The 13,275-nt window shown below is 41.1% G+C and overlaps 1 protein-coding gene across 1 annotated transcript; it reads right to left on the reverse strand.

Annotated features, from left to right (window-relative positions):
- Window positions 1-7,538: 7,538 nt before the first annotated feature.
- On the reverse strand, window positions 7,539-8,321 carry lrrc3b (leucine rich repeat containing 3B; the record flags this gene model as incomplete). The annotated part of the gene is made up of 1 exon (XM_083925269.1): window positions 7,539-8,321. One exon carries the CDS (start codon window positions 8,319-8,321, stop codon window positions 7,539-7,541), a length of 783 nt encoding a protein of 260 aa, XP_083781395.1.
- Window positions 8,322-13,275: the final 4,954 nt, after the last annotated feature.

Here is a 13,275-nt window from a genome sequence, read left to right on the forward strand (position 1 = left end):
GAGACAGAAGACGTAAATAAAAAAATAATAAAATGGTTAGAGAAGTATTCAGGCACTTAGAAATACTCTCGGGTCCTTGGCTACACTGTGCTTCATTACATTGTACATGCATTTTATAGCCTATCCTGATCCTGTCATGAGGAGTGTGAGGTTGCCTCTACAAGACAAGGCTAAGGGGTTTAGCACATTCAAGAACAACTAATTAAAGGGATTTCAAGTATTTCACACAACATCGACGTTCCTATTTACATCCTAGTGTTCTCTACCTACTTAAGCTCATTGCTTATATCCTAAGACGTCATTTTAACAACCATTATTGTACAAATTCTGTGACAAACAATTAAAACATGAACTGAGAGGATATTTCACAAGATATCAGCATCACACAGTATCCAACGTTTCTTTCTTTAGGTCATTTTGGTGAAAATCTATTCTCCCATACCTGTAGAAGATATCAATCTGGTGTGAATCTCATGTGATTTTTCCATGTGATTTCTCTTTTCATATGGTCCAGCGACTGTGATGGAAAGGAAGCCATTTGAGAGAATGACAGCATCAATTTTCTCTTCACCCGCTGGGAACATTACTGTACACATTGTTATTAAAGGGAAATGATGCATGCACTGGCAGCTTGAAAAGGGATGGTTGTGTTGATTTGTCTTGACTGAGATGATCGTATAGTCTGCCATCACCAACTTTGAGAAACATGTCCTCCCCTTGAAAGGGCCTGGTAAGAATGAAATCGAGTGAAGGCAAGTGGTAACAGTTAACAGTTAGCAGCATTGACTCTGAAGGAGTGGAGTAACCACAGAACACCAACAAGAAGAGCCCACTGAAACTGAATTTAGTCTTGTGCTTGCATCTGATCAGTACAGATATACAAAGACTGACAACAGCTGACTAAAGACAACAGGATCAAACATAGACCTCACAAACTGAAGGAAGAATGGGAAATAATAAATGCACAGTACAACACAGCAACCACCTACCCACAGATGTTAAACCATTCCCAAAAACCATTGACTCCAAAACACCAAATAAGACACTCAAAGTTGTTTGGCAAAATAATCTCAGCCACACTTTTTTAGCTTTTTTCAAGAGCGCTCAGCCGCATGCAGAGTGAGTTTTTGCTCAATTGTCACAGAGTTGAGTCTTTACGGAACTTCAGCCACATGATAACCAGTCATAGACGGGGGCAAAACCCCAGAATACATTCAGATACGTTTTAACGTCTTGTCCCAACATTCGTGCTTTCTACAAAATCTGTGCATGGCAACTACCGTATGGTTAAGTTGTTTGATTACGGAAAATACACTTTAATTAAGATATGGTAAAGGTTAGGCAAATAAAACACTTGGTTAAGGTTCGGAGAAAATTGTTGTTACGGTTAATAAAAAGGTGAATGTGACCTCCACACCTTTACTCTCTGACTCATTACCTAAAGAAGACACTACTCCATCCATCGGCACTGAACGTTGACCATGGCTGTAATTCGTGCAGTGCTGAAGCATCCAATGTGGGACTCATTTCTAGGATACTGGACTGGATCAAAGATGATCTCTAGGGCTAGTTTCACAGAGATATTTTAGACTCGCCTTTAGTGTTAGACCATTCTTACAACAATTTTGCTGCTAGATAAGTCCAGACAATTTAATTATTCTAAGAAGTTAGTCACCCTGCCCCCAGGCTATCTGTGGACTCAGAGGCGTAGTATTCAGATGAATCTAGACCTGTATCTAAGGTCGTTTAGACGAAGATGATCTGGAAAGGAAATGCAAATGTGGCATTGCATTCTCACTTTTTGTTCTGCATTTAGACGAGCGTCTTTGGGGGAAATCTGCGTGCATACGGTGAGGCAAAAGTGTGTGAAATTGGATGTAGTTTGCACGTCAGGTGGCTAGGTGGAGCTGTGAAGCACTGCCACACAACAGCACCCAGAGCTGGTGCATGCTTAGATACTTCCTTCTCCTTCTCTCCCCAACGTCAGGAATGAACTGTCACTCATTCAAAGGTCAATTTTGGGTTGCCTTTTTTAAAGGCTATTGGATGTCTGTTGTTCTATGTCCCTTAAAATCCAGAGTTTTAATCAATCAATAATTATACTGTAGTGTCCTGCCATAGTAATTCAGGTAGAATTCATATTCAAAACCAATTGATATATTGGATACCGTTTGCTTTCAGCTTACTGTACCAAGTTTGTTAATGTTTTAAGGTATACAGTAGAACTAAAATGTAAATGCATGTGTCCATGCAAGCAAAATGGCCGTTTGCATCAAAAATGATTCTGTTTCATGTTGAATAGCAGAAATTGACTGCCATGTATTGGATTCTGTAGGAGGTAAAGAATATAAGGTTGTCCTCCAAATTAGGAAGAAAAAGCTCTTGGATAATTCTAAATGGCAGAATCAAAGGGAGGTCTGTTCTGTTACACTATTATGGTGTCTCCTATTTTTCATCATGTCTGGCACTGAGTGTTTTTTCCACTGCTCTATCTGGTTGAAAACTGTCAAAGTTTCACCTCTGACAACACTGTTGGGTCTGGTCAGAAGTGTGCTTTGTTGCACCTGCTGTAACCATACCCAACACACCCGGGCAGACACTTGTACATCACTGTCAAAGGTGAGAAGTAAGTAAACCACTGAAGGTCAGCAAAAACAAGGTTTTCAGGGGATGTCAAGTTACTCTTTAAAGAGACCAAAGTCAGGTTTGTGCAGTTGAGCTGTGATTTGGAATGATTTTACATTGTGACAGGACGACTTCAAACTATCTCACGTTTTTGATGTAACTGTAAGGGGAGAACTGAAACTGATACACACATACACCATACACTAAAGCCATACGACATGTGCGGTTCAGGTTCCAACACAAGGACACGCACATTTTTAAATTCAAGATTTCTGCATCATATCAGCATATTTTGTATAATTGAAGTTCCCCAACATAAAATAAAAGATTTAAAAAATGCAGCCATGGACAGATGCTTTTTGTAGGCGTGTACATCATGAATAATTACACAATGTCACATATTCTACGTGTAATCAATGTACCCAATTAATGTTGGTGACATTCAAGAGGTCAGTTAAAAAGTATGTCAACGCAGATAAATCAAGCCAATATAAATAAACATTAATCTGGGTATGCTAATGCTAATCGGATAATTTCCTTACACAAAATTTACATCCAACCTCTAAAATGGGTCTGGCTTGCAAATGTCCAATTTTGCTTGATTGTTAATTGATGTCTTACATGCCAGGGCAACCCTTCAAAAGCTCAAAGGCACGTCAAGCTTTGTTGAACTATAGTACACAACAACCTTAATGTATGCGTGGATAGTTAATCCACCGAGTTTGAGCAGGAAACTATTGTCTGATGACAATATGTCACTTTATCAAGAAACTTTTATTACACACAATAAAGATCTATTTCCATTGTCGGGAATGCACTCAATAAAATGTATTTTTATTTTTACTATAAAGATATTATATAAACTATATATATTTGATTGGTGTTCAGTTCTATCATCTTTTATGAGAATTAGGCTGTCTAAATAAACAACAAAATATTTTTTTCACCCAAAAACGCAGAGGTGTTTAGGGGCTTTAATCTGCCCAGAATACTTCTACAGTCTTCTTCACACTTGCATACAGCCTTAATGCCTCTACCAAGGAGGTAGAGCAGCTTGTATGCTGCCTGAGAGGCAAAATGTGGGGTACAGAACAGTCTGTAATTCACTCACTATTGCTTGGGAAGCTTATTTGCTGTGAGTGCATAGTAAAAACTGATTAGCATATTAAACCATTTAAATATTATTTGAACAATTTCCCTCTGGGATTATTAAAGTATTTGATTCTGATTAACATTATGATCAACTCAGAGCTTCTTCCATCTGGGTTTTGGTGGTTGGAAAGGGACAATGTAGTTTAGCTGTCATTTCTTCTTCATTTGTCTTCTTTCCAAATTTTGATTGTGTCTTTTTCTCATGACAATATTTGTTTAAGTTGATATGTTAGAACTACAAAGGTTTCTTGTCTTAATGAAATAGACTGACATTGCGTAACAAAACTGTTTCTTGATATGATAGGATAAAGTGATGTGTTTTTACAACACTAAAAAATGTATCGTTGAAAGTGAATAGTTTGGTATAATATCAATATAACGTGAGCAGAATCTTATTGTGATGATGTCAGCAACAGCCTGCTGCAGTTTAGGAACAGAAATTCACCACCGCTAAATTATTCTGATAATCCGTCTGTTTTGAGCAGGATCGTGTTCTCAATGAAGCCCAGTGCTGCACAGGAGCCATCGACTCGCCATGTCATTGTCATGTCTTATTCTCAAGCTTAAACACAAATGCAGCAGTGAGGATAGCTTTTTGATTTTCAAATTCCTGTATGTGACACATAATCCACAGAGCTGTTATTAAAAAATCATGCAGGCTTTTGCATGGGCTATTTGTACCCTTTCCTCCACAGAGTGAAATATTGATCAATCGCTGGACAGGTCGGAGTAGAATACCCTGCTTACACGTGGCCACTTGCTACAATTAAAATATAAGTACAGTATAAATGGAATCTTTGTACTGGCACTATCTTTGTCAACTTTCTAATGAATGTTGCATTCCTACTGCAACAACGAGAAGCTTTAGCCTCATAATACTAATGAGAACATTGCATAAGAGAAGTGAGGTTATCTGAGAATAGTTCACACCCTCCGGACAATCAAAAACCTTTGGATACACATTCCTGGATGGAATGAAATGTAAGGAATGCAAAAAGTACATGTTAAATCAATCAAATAAATGGTAAATAAAGGATCAGATTGGAAGTCATCATTCTGAGACACTAAGGGCACACTCACACTGTCCATCCGTACCGTGCCCAAGCACGTTTCACGGCTAAAGTCTAGTTCGTTTGACCAGTGTGAGTGCAACCGTACTGCACCACTGCCCGTTTGGAAGAGGATGGCTTTTGTAAAGCACGTTTGCACGAGCACGAGCGCGAGCACTAGCACGAGGCCTACGGTGGTTCTCATGTCATTTCATGCGTGCCTGTTCGGACAAAAAGAAGGACAGCCGCATGCTTTTGTAAACAAAGCGACGCATCGCAATCAATGCATGTGACGTGTTATGGCGTGATGACGTATAGGCAGCAAGAAGCATTCGCCGAGGCCCAGGTAGTGTGAGTACAAACGGGCCTGGGCCGCGGGGGGAGAGGAAGGGGGGAGAGGAAGGGGGGACAAGTACCCTAAAGCACGGGGCACGGTACGGGCGGACAGGGTGAGTGCGCCCTAAGTTATATGGACTAGGAGAAACTACAAGAATGTCAATATGCAGTATATTTATGTATTTACACCTGTAAACAGGTCACCTTTTGGCTACAGCCACCTTTTTTATGTCATCCAGGGCAGTAGAAGTGAATGAGGAGGGTTTTAGTTTTGTATGTGGTCACATTTTTTCACTACTCCAGAGTTTATTGGTCGGGTATTATTGGTCACACATAAACTAGGGATTTTGTTGTCAGTTGAGCACATAATACGCCATTTCTACCTCAACATCGGTCTTTGATGAATGACTGCATCAGGGAACACTCAGGATTTTACTAAGATGTGCTAAGCTAAGCTATGTGCTGCTACCTGTCCATTTGCACCAAAGACAAATTTCCGCTGAGGTAGACAATAAAGTCAATGTAATCTGCTCTAATCTCAGTAACTAGACACATCAGAGGAAAAAAGTTATAAACTCAGTATAGAAGCAAATTAATTAGTGTTGGGCCAAAAAGAAATATAATGAATTTCACACTGAGCAGGGTTCATCTGTGAGTTATAGCCTACTGATGAATCAGTATCAGGGCCTGTGTCCAAAGAGCATTTTTTTGAGTGCCGGTGTCTTTGTTCAGACTTTTTTTTATACGCGACCTGCCCAGGCCCCTGATCAAATTCCAATTGCAGCGTTACTTGGATTAATAACTGTAATTTAATTACTGTTTTTGAAACTGTAATCCCTAACACTACTCTTTACTGGGGAAAGTCATAATATTACAGTAATACATTACTGAGTAACGCTGTACTGCCCAACACTGGCCCAGAGCGCTTCTAGTTGAAAATCTGAACTTTTCAGAAAAGCACTGCGGTCCTCACTGTCGGTCCTCTTTAGGAATCTTTCACAACAAAGACAGAAAAGCTAATTTTAGCCCAGATTAGCTGGACACTGATTGTTGAGGGTTACTGTACGCCTTGTGAGTTTATTTTTAGCTGTATAGTTAACGTAGCGTTAAGCTAGCTACCTAGCTAATCTTGGATTGTTGCTAGGTTGCTCCCCAGCGCCCTTTATGATAGAAATAAAATACTATATGGACACAGGCCCGTAGCAGGCTTTTGTGCCATTACCTTGCCAGATGTGTGGCCCTGAACCATGGTTGGGACACCACCAAATTAACCTGACTCGCAAGGGTGACGTAGCAGTTAAGGTTGACAAGCTAGTTAAAGCTAGCTACAATTCTGACATATCTAGATCTATACTATATGTTCATTTTAACTTAAATAGTAAAGCTTTTGAATTCATTTCTGATCATGTATTTTATACATATATATATAAACATATATATATATATACATACATATATACATACATATATATATATATATATTTATATATATATATACATACATATACTGTATACATACATATATATATATATATATATATATATATATATATATATATATAATTTCCACCTAGTAAGTCCACATTTTTACTGAATATTTCATAATGGGCAGAGATGGGCTTCTATTCCATCCAGTATTCTCCGTAGCCACAACATGGTTTACTAAATGCTTCAGTGAGCGCGGACCTGTCTCTATTAGTTTTCATTTTGATTTGTCTGTGTGAAAACAGTCCACCACAGCTCAAGGCAAGCAGAGAGATAAGACTACCTCATATCTGCATACCCCATATCCAAGGCTTTAATGGTCTAAAATATTACACAATGTAAGGATCAGTAGTAGTAATAGTCTCCATAAGCAGGCAACCGCTTCTGAAATGCTGAGAGAATGCTGAGATTTCTGTGCAGAACCGTCACTATAAATATTTAAATATACATTTAATTTTAAGGGGTATGAAAGATGCAGTTGGTTTAGCAAGTTTGGGGGCTCTGGAAAGTGAAGTCTAGGGTGTTACATCTTACAAATATATTTCTTTTTTATCAGATATTCCAAATTTTCATCTAAAAAAGCCATTATCATGTCAGTGTTTAAACCTGAGATTTAAATTTCGTTCCATATGCAATTTTTTTTATAGAAAATACAATGTTGGTATTTGACTATTAGAATCTGTGGCCTCCCTTCTCATCTCAGATCAGTCATGAACAAACCCTTGAAAGGACATACAACAGAATTTCCAAAATACAAAGATTTCTCAGCAGATTTGATGCTCACATCCCCTAAGAGTTTGAAATAGTAAACACTAGAAATGTGGGTCCTGTTACAATAAACATTCTGGTGTCATTAGGACTGTGTGGGACACAGTCACTTTGACACTACTGTCAGACAACAGTGCTTATGTCGTCAGCCTCGTCAGGTTTCTTGGGCTTGCTGGGGAGAGACTTGAGGTACTCCAGGTGGCGTCGGGCGTCCTCCTGGTTCTGACGAACATAATATACTACATATGAAATCACCATGGCAAACCAACCGAACATGGTCACCAGCATAGCATAGTCTGTGGTCCTTTTGGCCAGGTTACATAGGTCAGTGTCCACTGCCAAGAAAGGTCGACCCTCTTGGTCACGAAGTTCTGAGCTCCTGCAGAGGACCCGGGCGGCGGCCTCGTGGTTGTGGGCCATTCCACCAATGGCCTGCTGGAGGGCGCAGTCACAATGCCAGGGGTTATCGTCCACAATGACGCGGGCCTTGAGCCGAGCAAAGGCATCCTTGTGTACGCTAGTGATGCGGTTGTGGGAGAGGTCCAGCACCTGTAACGTCGCCTCTATGCCACTGAAGGCACCTTCCCCTAGGGTCTCCACTGCGTTGTATGAAAGGTTGAGCTCCCTCAAGAGCCTGAGTCCATGGAAGGCTTGATCGGGCACGGCGCCTATCTGGTTGTGGTCCAGCCTCAGCAGGACGGTGTCGACAGGGAGGCTGGGGGGGATCTCTTTGAGGCGGGACTGACTGCAGGTAACGTTGAGGCCGTGGAGGTGGGGGTCGCGTTGGCAGATGCAGCCTTTTGGACACATGCTGGCCGAGGGGAAGCACAGGGCCATGAGGACAAGGCTCTGAAGGAGCAGGCACATGGGGATGGAGCGCGACAGCCACAAGTCCAGCAAAGTCATACTGACCAGCCGTCAGCAGCATCCCGCCCGGGGCCACAACACCACCACTGGTCCCTTAAACACATCGCATAGTGGCGACTGGTCCTCACTGTCTGCCCACTGGAGATACTGGAGCCTGAACCAATGTTTTCATGCTGCGTTGAGGCCTGGAGAAAGATCAAACAGAAAGACAGTGTATCAAATAAGGTTAAGAGACATCCTTAGCTCTTTTATCTAGTGTGGCAATTTATGTGGCTAATGTGAATGCTGACAATTTGATAGGAGCCGATATTTTTTTGTCCCGATCAAGTTTTTCTAACCCCAATCATAGGCTGTGTCCAGATAAAAACAGTCAGCAGTGGTTTTGGCCCTGGAACTCTCCCATGATGCCATTTTTGCTCCGTCTCTTTCTTCTTGTTCAATCATGAACACTGACCTTAACTGAGGCAAGTGAGGCCTGCAGTGCTTTAGATGTTGCTCTGGGCTCTTTTGTGATCTCCTGGATGAGTCATGGATGTACTCTTGGAGTCATTTTGGTTGGCCGGCGACTCCTGGGATAGTTCACCACTGTTCTATGTTTTCTCCATTTGTGGATAATGGCCCTCACTTTGGATTTACTCAGGCTTTCTTTGTTTGATATTGAAATTAATTTGATGATCTTAAACATGTGTCACAAAAAAGCAAGAACAGAAGAAATCTGTAAGGGGGCAAATACTGTATATTAGCAATAATGTATTTAGCCTCTTGGTTTACTTATCCGACCAGGACCAACAGACATGCAATAGGTATAGATTGTAGACTAGACAGAATTACAGAATAGAGAGTTACTATATTAAGAAATGTGATATCAATTATAATGCGAGGCATTGACACAATGACGATGTGAATCGTATGACGATAGAAACGCGTCTATTGTTCATATTTTGCTCTATCATTTACATGGCGGTGTCATGAATCATGCACTTTACAGGAGTGTGTGAAGCCTGAATCTGAAAGGAGTCACACAACTGTAGCACACTCACAGACTCACAACACACTCGCTCGGGCATAACGTGACTCTATGTCTCTGACGTGCACAGGCTGCAGTGATTCGGTGGAATTAATAAATTAGCGGCTAATTACGGCTGTGACAAATATAATTTTTCTTCTTTGGATATTCTGTAAAATCCAACAGTGAATACCTGCTAATAACATGATGCCATCAACAGCAATGCTAACACTGCAATGCTCATTATAGATGTTAAATCCAACAGTCTGACACAGCGCTGTGAAAGTGAAACTACAGTTCTAAATATACTGTCAGCTATTGTCAAAGAAAGATACAAATAAAACACATTTACTTTATAACAACAATACTTTTAATGAGATGCCCGTATGAGAAATCGCATCACTCAGTAACCTGCTACGTGACCGCGGGCAGCACTGGGCTCACATGCACCCAGAATGAGAAGGTTCATTATTTCCACACCTTAACAGCCTAATTACAGTGCGTTCCAAATTTTGCAAATTTTATTCTTCTCAGATTTTCCTAAATAGTCAATTCAAAGGACAGCCAGTATAATTTCCAAGTCATCAACCACGATTCAAATTGTATTGAACAAACCTCCCAGTGATCAGGGAAGATGGGGGCCACACCATGAGTTTCTCTCCTTTGATGCCCATAGCAGCCAATGACACAGAGGTATTCTTTGCAGCATGGGGTGGTGTTTGTCTGGCAGAAACCTTCCCCATTATGCCATTATCTGCACGAAGCCGTCTGTGCTCTGAAACCCGCCACAGATCTCTTTACAGTACGATGATCACGCTTGAGTTTTTGTGAGATATCTTATGTTTTCATACCTTGTGCAAGGTATTGCACTATTTAACGCTTTTCTGCGGCAGAAAGATCCTTTTTCTTTCCCATATTTCTTGAAACCTGTAGCTTGCTTAGGTAGTTTTCCTTTGATTGGGCTCACCTGGCAAACAATTTTTTAAGGTGTCTGAGATAGATTTGAATGATCCATAGAGCCCTAAGACACAATACCATCCAGGAGTTGAATTTAAAAAACCCAAAATTCAATGTTTATGACACCTAAATCTAATTTGCATAATAATTTGGAACGCGGTGTAAACATAATAAATAGTCCAAGAATGTACTGGGAAACGTATTTAGCAGTTCACCTTCATTCATAGCCTAAATAAAGCAAAAAAAACAACAAGAGGAATAGGCCTATCCAAATGACGAAAATGAAATACCTATGATAGAATATTTGGGCCTAACTGTGCTTAGTTTGTAATGTGTGTATGAGAGAGAGAGAGAGAGAGAGAGAGAGAGAGAGAGAGAGAGAGAGAGAGAGAGAGAGAGAGAGAGAGAGAGAGAGAGAGAGAGAGAGGGAGAGAGAGAGAGAGAGAGAGAGAGAGAAAGAGATGGTGAATGCACTTACATCGGGGCAGAGAGGGAAATATATAATAAGTGGTAGTAAATGTACAGTGAGGTTTCAGATTGCCTCTGAATAAATGCTGCAGCTCTTCAAGACCAGGTTAAGTTCCTGTCAGTTGGAAAAAAAAACTCAGGCAGTAGAGAGGATACGAGAGGATTGGCAAACCTGTCTACAAACCAATCAATTACAAATATCAATTCAATTCAATTCAATTTACAGTGCCATATCATAACAAAAGTAATCTCAGGACACTTTACAGAGTAGGTAAAGACCACACTCTATGATAAACAAAGACCCAACAATTCCCCCGTAGAGTACGGTGGCAACGAAAACCTTCCCTTTAACAGACAGGAACATCAGACAGAACCAGCTCTGTGGAGGACGGACATCTGTCTGCACCGGTTGGGGAGGAAAAAAAGGAGAGAGAAAGAGAGAAAAGAAGGACAGATGGACAGAGAGAAACAAAGACAGACAGATGGACAGAGGGAGACAAATACAGACAAAAAAAGACAGACAAACTTCCAGAGATGCAAGCAACCACAAAAGTAACAGTGACTATAGTGAGCTAAAGCAATGTGAATATGACTTACAAGAACAGTAAGAAACAGGCACAACCAGGGTGACAGAACATGGCAATGACAATAACATTTGTGGTGGTAAAAATGAAGTTGAATTAGTAATGTAGGGCTACTTGTCGTTCCTAGAGTCTGCAAAAGTAGAATGGGAGGCAGAGCCTTCAGCTACCAAGCTCCTCTCCTGTGGAACCATCTCCCAAGTGTTATTCGGGAGGCAGACACTGTCCCCATACTTAAGAGTAAACTTAAAACTTTCCTTTTTGATAAAGCTTTCAGCTAGGATTTATGAGCCCTTAGAAATGTTGTTATTTTTAAGCTGATTTTGTTCTGCTTAATGATGCTGCTATAGGCCTAGTCTGCCGGGGGATAATCCTGTTCCTGATACTCTGAGCTTCTCTCCTCTCTGTCTGTATCATTCATGTCTCATCAATGCATGTTACTAATTCAACTTCTTCCCTGGAGTTGTTTGTGCTTTGTCGTCTCGCAGGTCTCTGTTGATAGTGGTGGTGCCTGCTGCCATGGTCCTGCATGACGCTTCCTGCTACTATTCTAATCTATAGCCTTAGCTGTGCTTGTTTCTACTATTCTGCTGTATTAACTTCCATAACATATAAGTCATATTCACATTACTATAGATATTATTAAGGTCACTGGAAGTGTGTCTGTCTTTGTCTTTCTCCGTTCATCTGTCCGTCTTTTCTCTCTTTCTCTCTCCTTTTCTTCCTCCCCAACCGGTGCAGACAGATGTCCGTCCTCCACAGAGCTGGGTCTGTCTGACGTTCCTGCCTGTAATAGGGAAGGTTTTCGTTGCCACCGTACTCTACGGGGGAATTGTTGGGTCTATGCTTATCATAGAGTGTGGTCTTTACCTAGTTTGTAAAGTGTCCTGAGATAACTTCTGTTATGATTTGGCACTATAAATAAAATTGAATTGAAATTGAATTGAATTGATGAGACATGAATGATACAAACAGAGAGGAGAGAAGCTCAGAGTATCAGGAACAGGATTATCCCCCAGCAAACCAAGCCTATAGCAGCGTCATTAAACAGAACAAAATTGTTTTGTTGTAAAAAATGAAAAAGGAAGCTAGCAGGCAAGCTAATCAGTCAGGACAAGCGCAGCGTATATTCAGAATGCATGAGTTCCAAGGAGTGACACTGCCACCTACTGGCGTGATATATGTATGCAGGCACACACGTATATACCACATATCCCCTTTTTTTTTAAGAATAATTCCTCACCGAAATTAGCTTCTGAAGAGCTCAGTATTCTCTAGAATCTGTAAACTACTTTTCAGTGAAACAAGGGGGTGGCCTTCACGTCCGAAAACAGCAGACAAGAATGCAATGACAGTAGCGGACGTAACAACTGATGTGAATGCCACTTCAGGTCTTTTACTATAATAGTCTACCAATGTGATGGCGGTCAGGTGTAGCAGAATGGAATGGGCCTACAATATCCATGACAAGTTTTTCCCAGGCTGCATTTGGAAGGAACACCTGTTGCAGTGGGGCAGCTCTGGCTATGGTAGTTTTGTCATGTTGGGAGCAGGTGGTGCATGACTTAATGGCAGCTTCAACATCAGAGTCCATACCAGGGCACCAATAAAGCTCCCTAAGCCTTTTGTTTTGTCCTCACCATGCCTTGGTGAGTGTCGTGGGCAAGCTGTATAAGTTGTGGATTAAGAGTCTGTAGAATCACAACGCGGTGAGTACCTCTAACCAAAACCTTGTTAAGTTCAGCCAGCTCAGTCTGTGCACGGTAGAAGGGCAGAAAGGCAGGATCAAGGCCTTTAGCTGTACGGGGCCAACCATTTCTTTGATAAGCCATAACCCGCAGCAGTACTGGGCAATCTTGGTAGGCAGTATGTAGCTGCTCTGTAGTAACAGCTGCAAGGGCCACAGACACCATTGCTCAGGAGACACTGCTCACCTGATGACGACGCGACAGTCATAGGACATAAGCATGTCACAGAAAGG

The sequence above is a fragment of the Echiichthys vipera genome, assembly GCF_963691815.1.
Source record: "Echiichthys vipera genome assembly, chromosome: 13".
NCBI lineage: Eukaryota > Metazoa > Chordata > Actinopteri > Perciformes > Trachinidae > Echiichthys > Echiichthys vipera.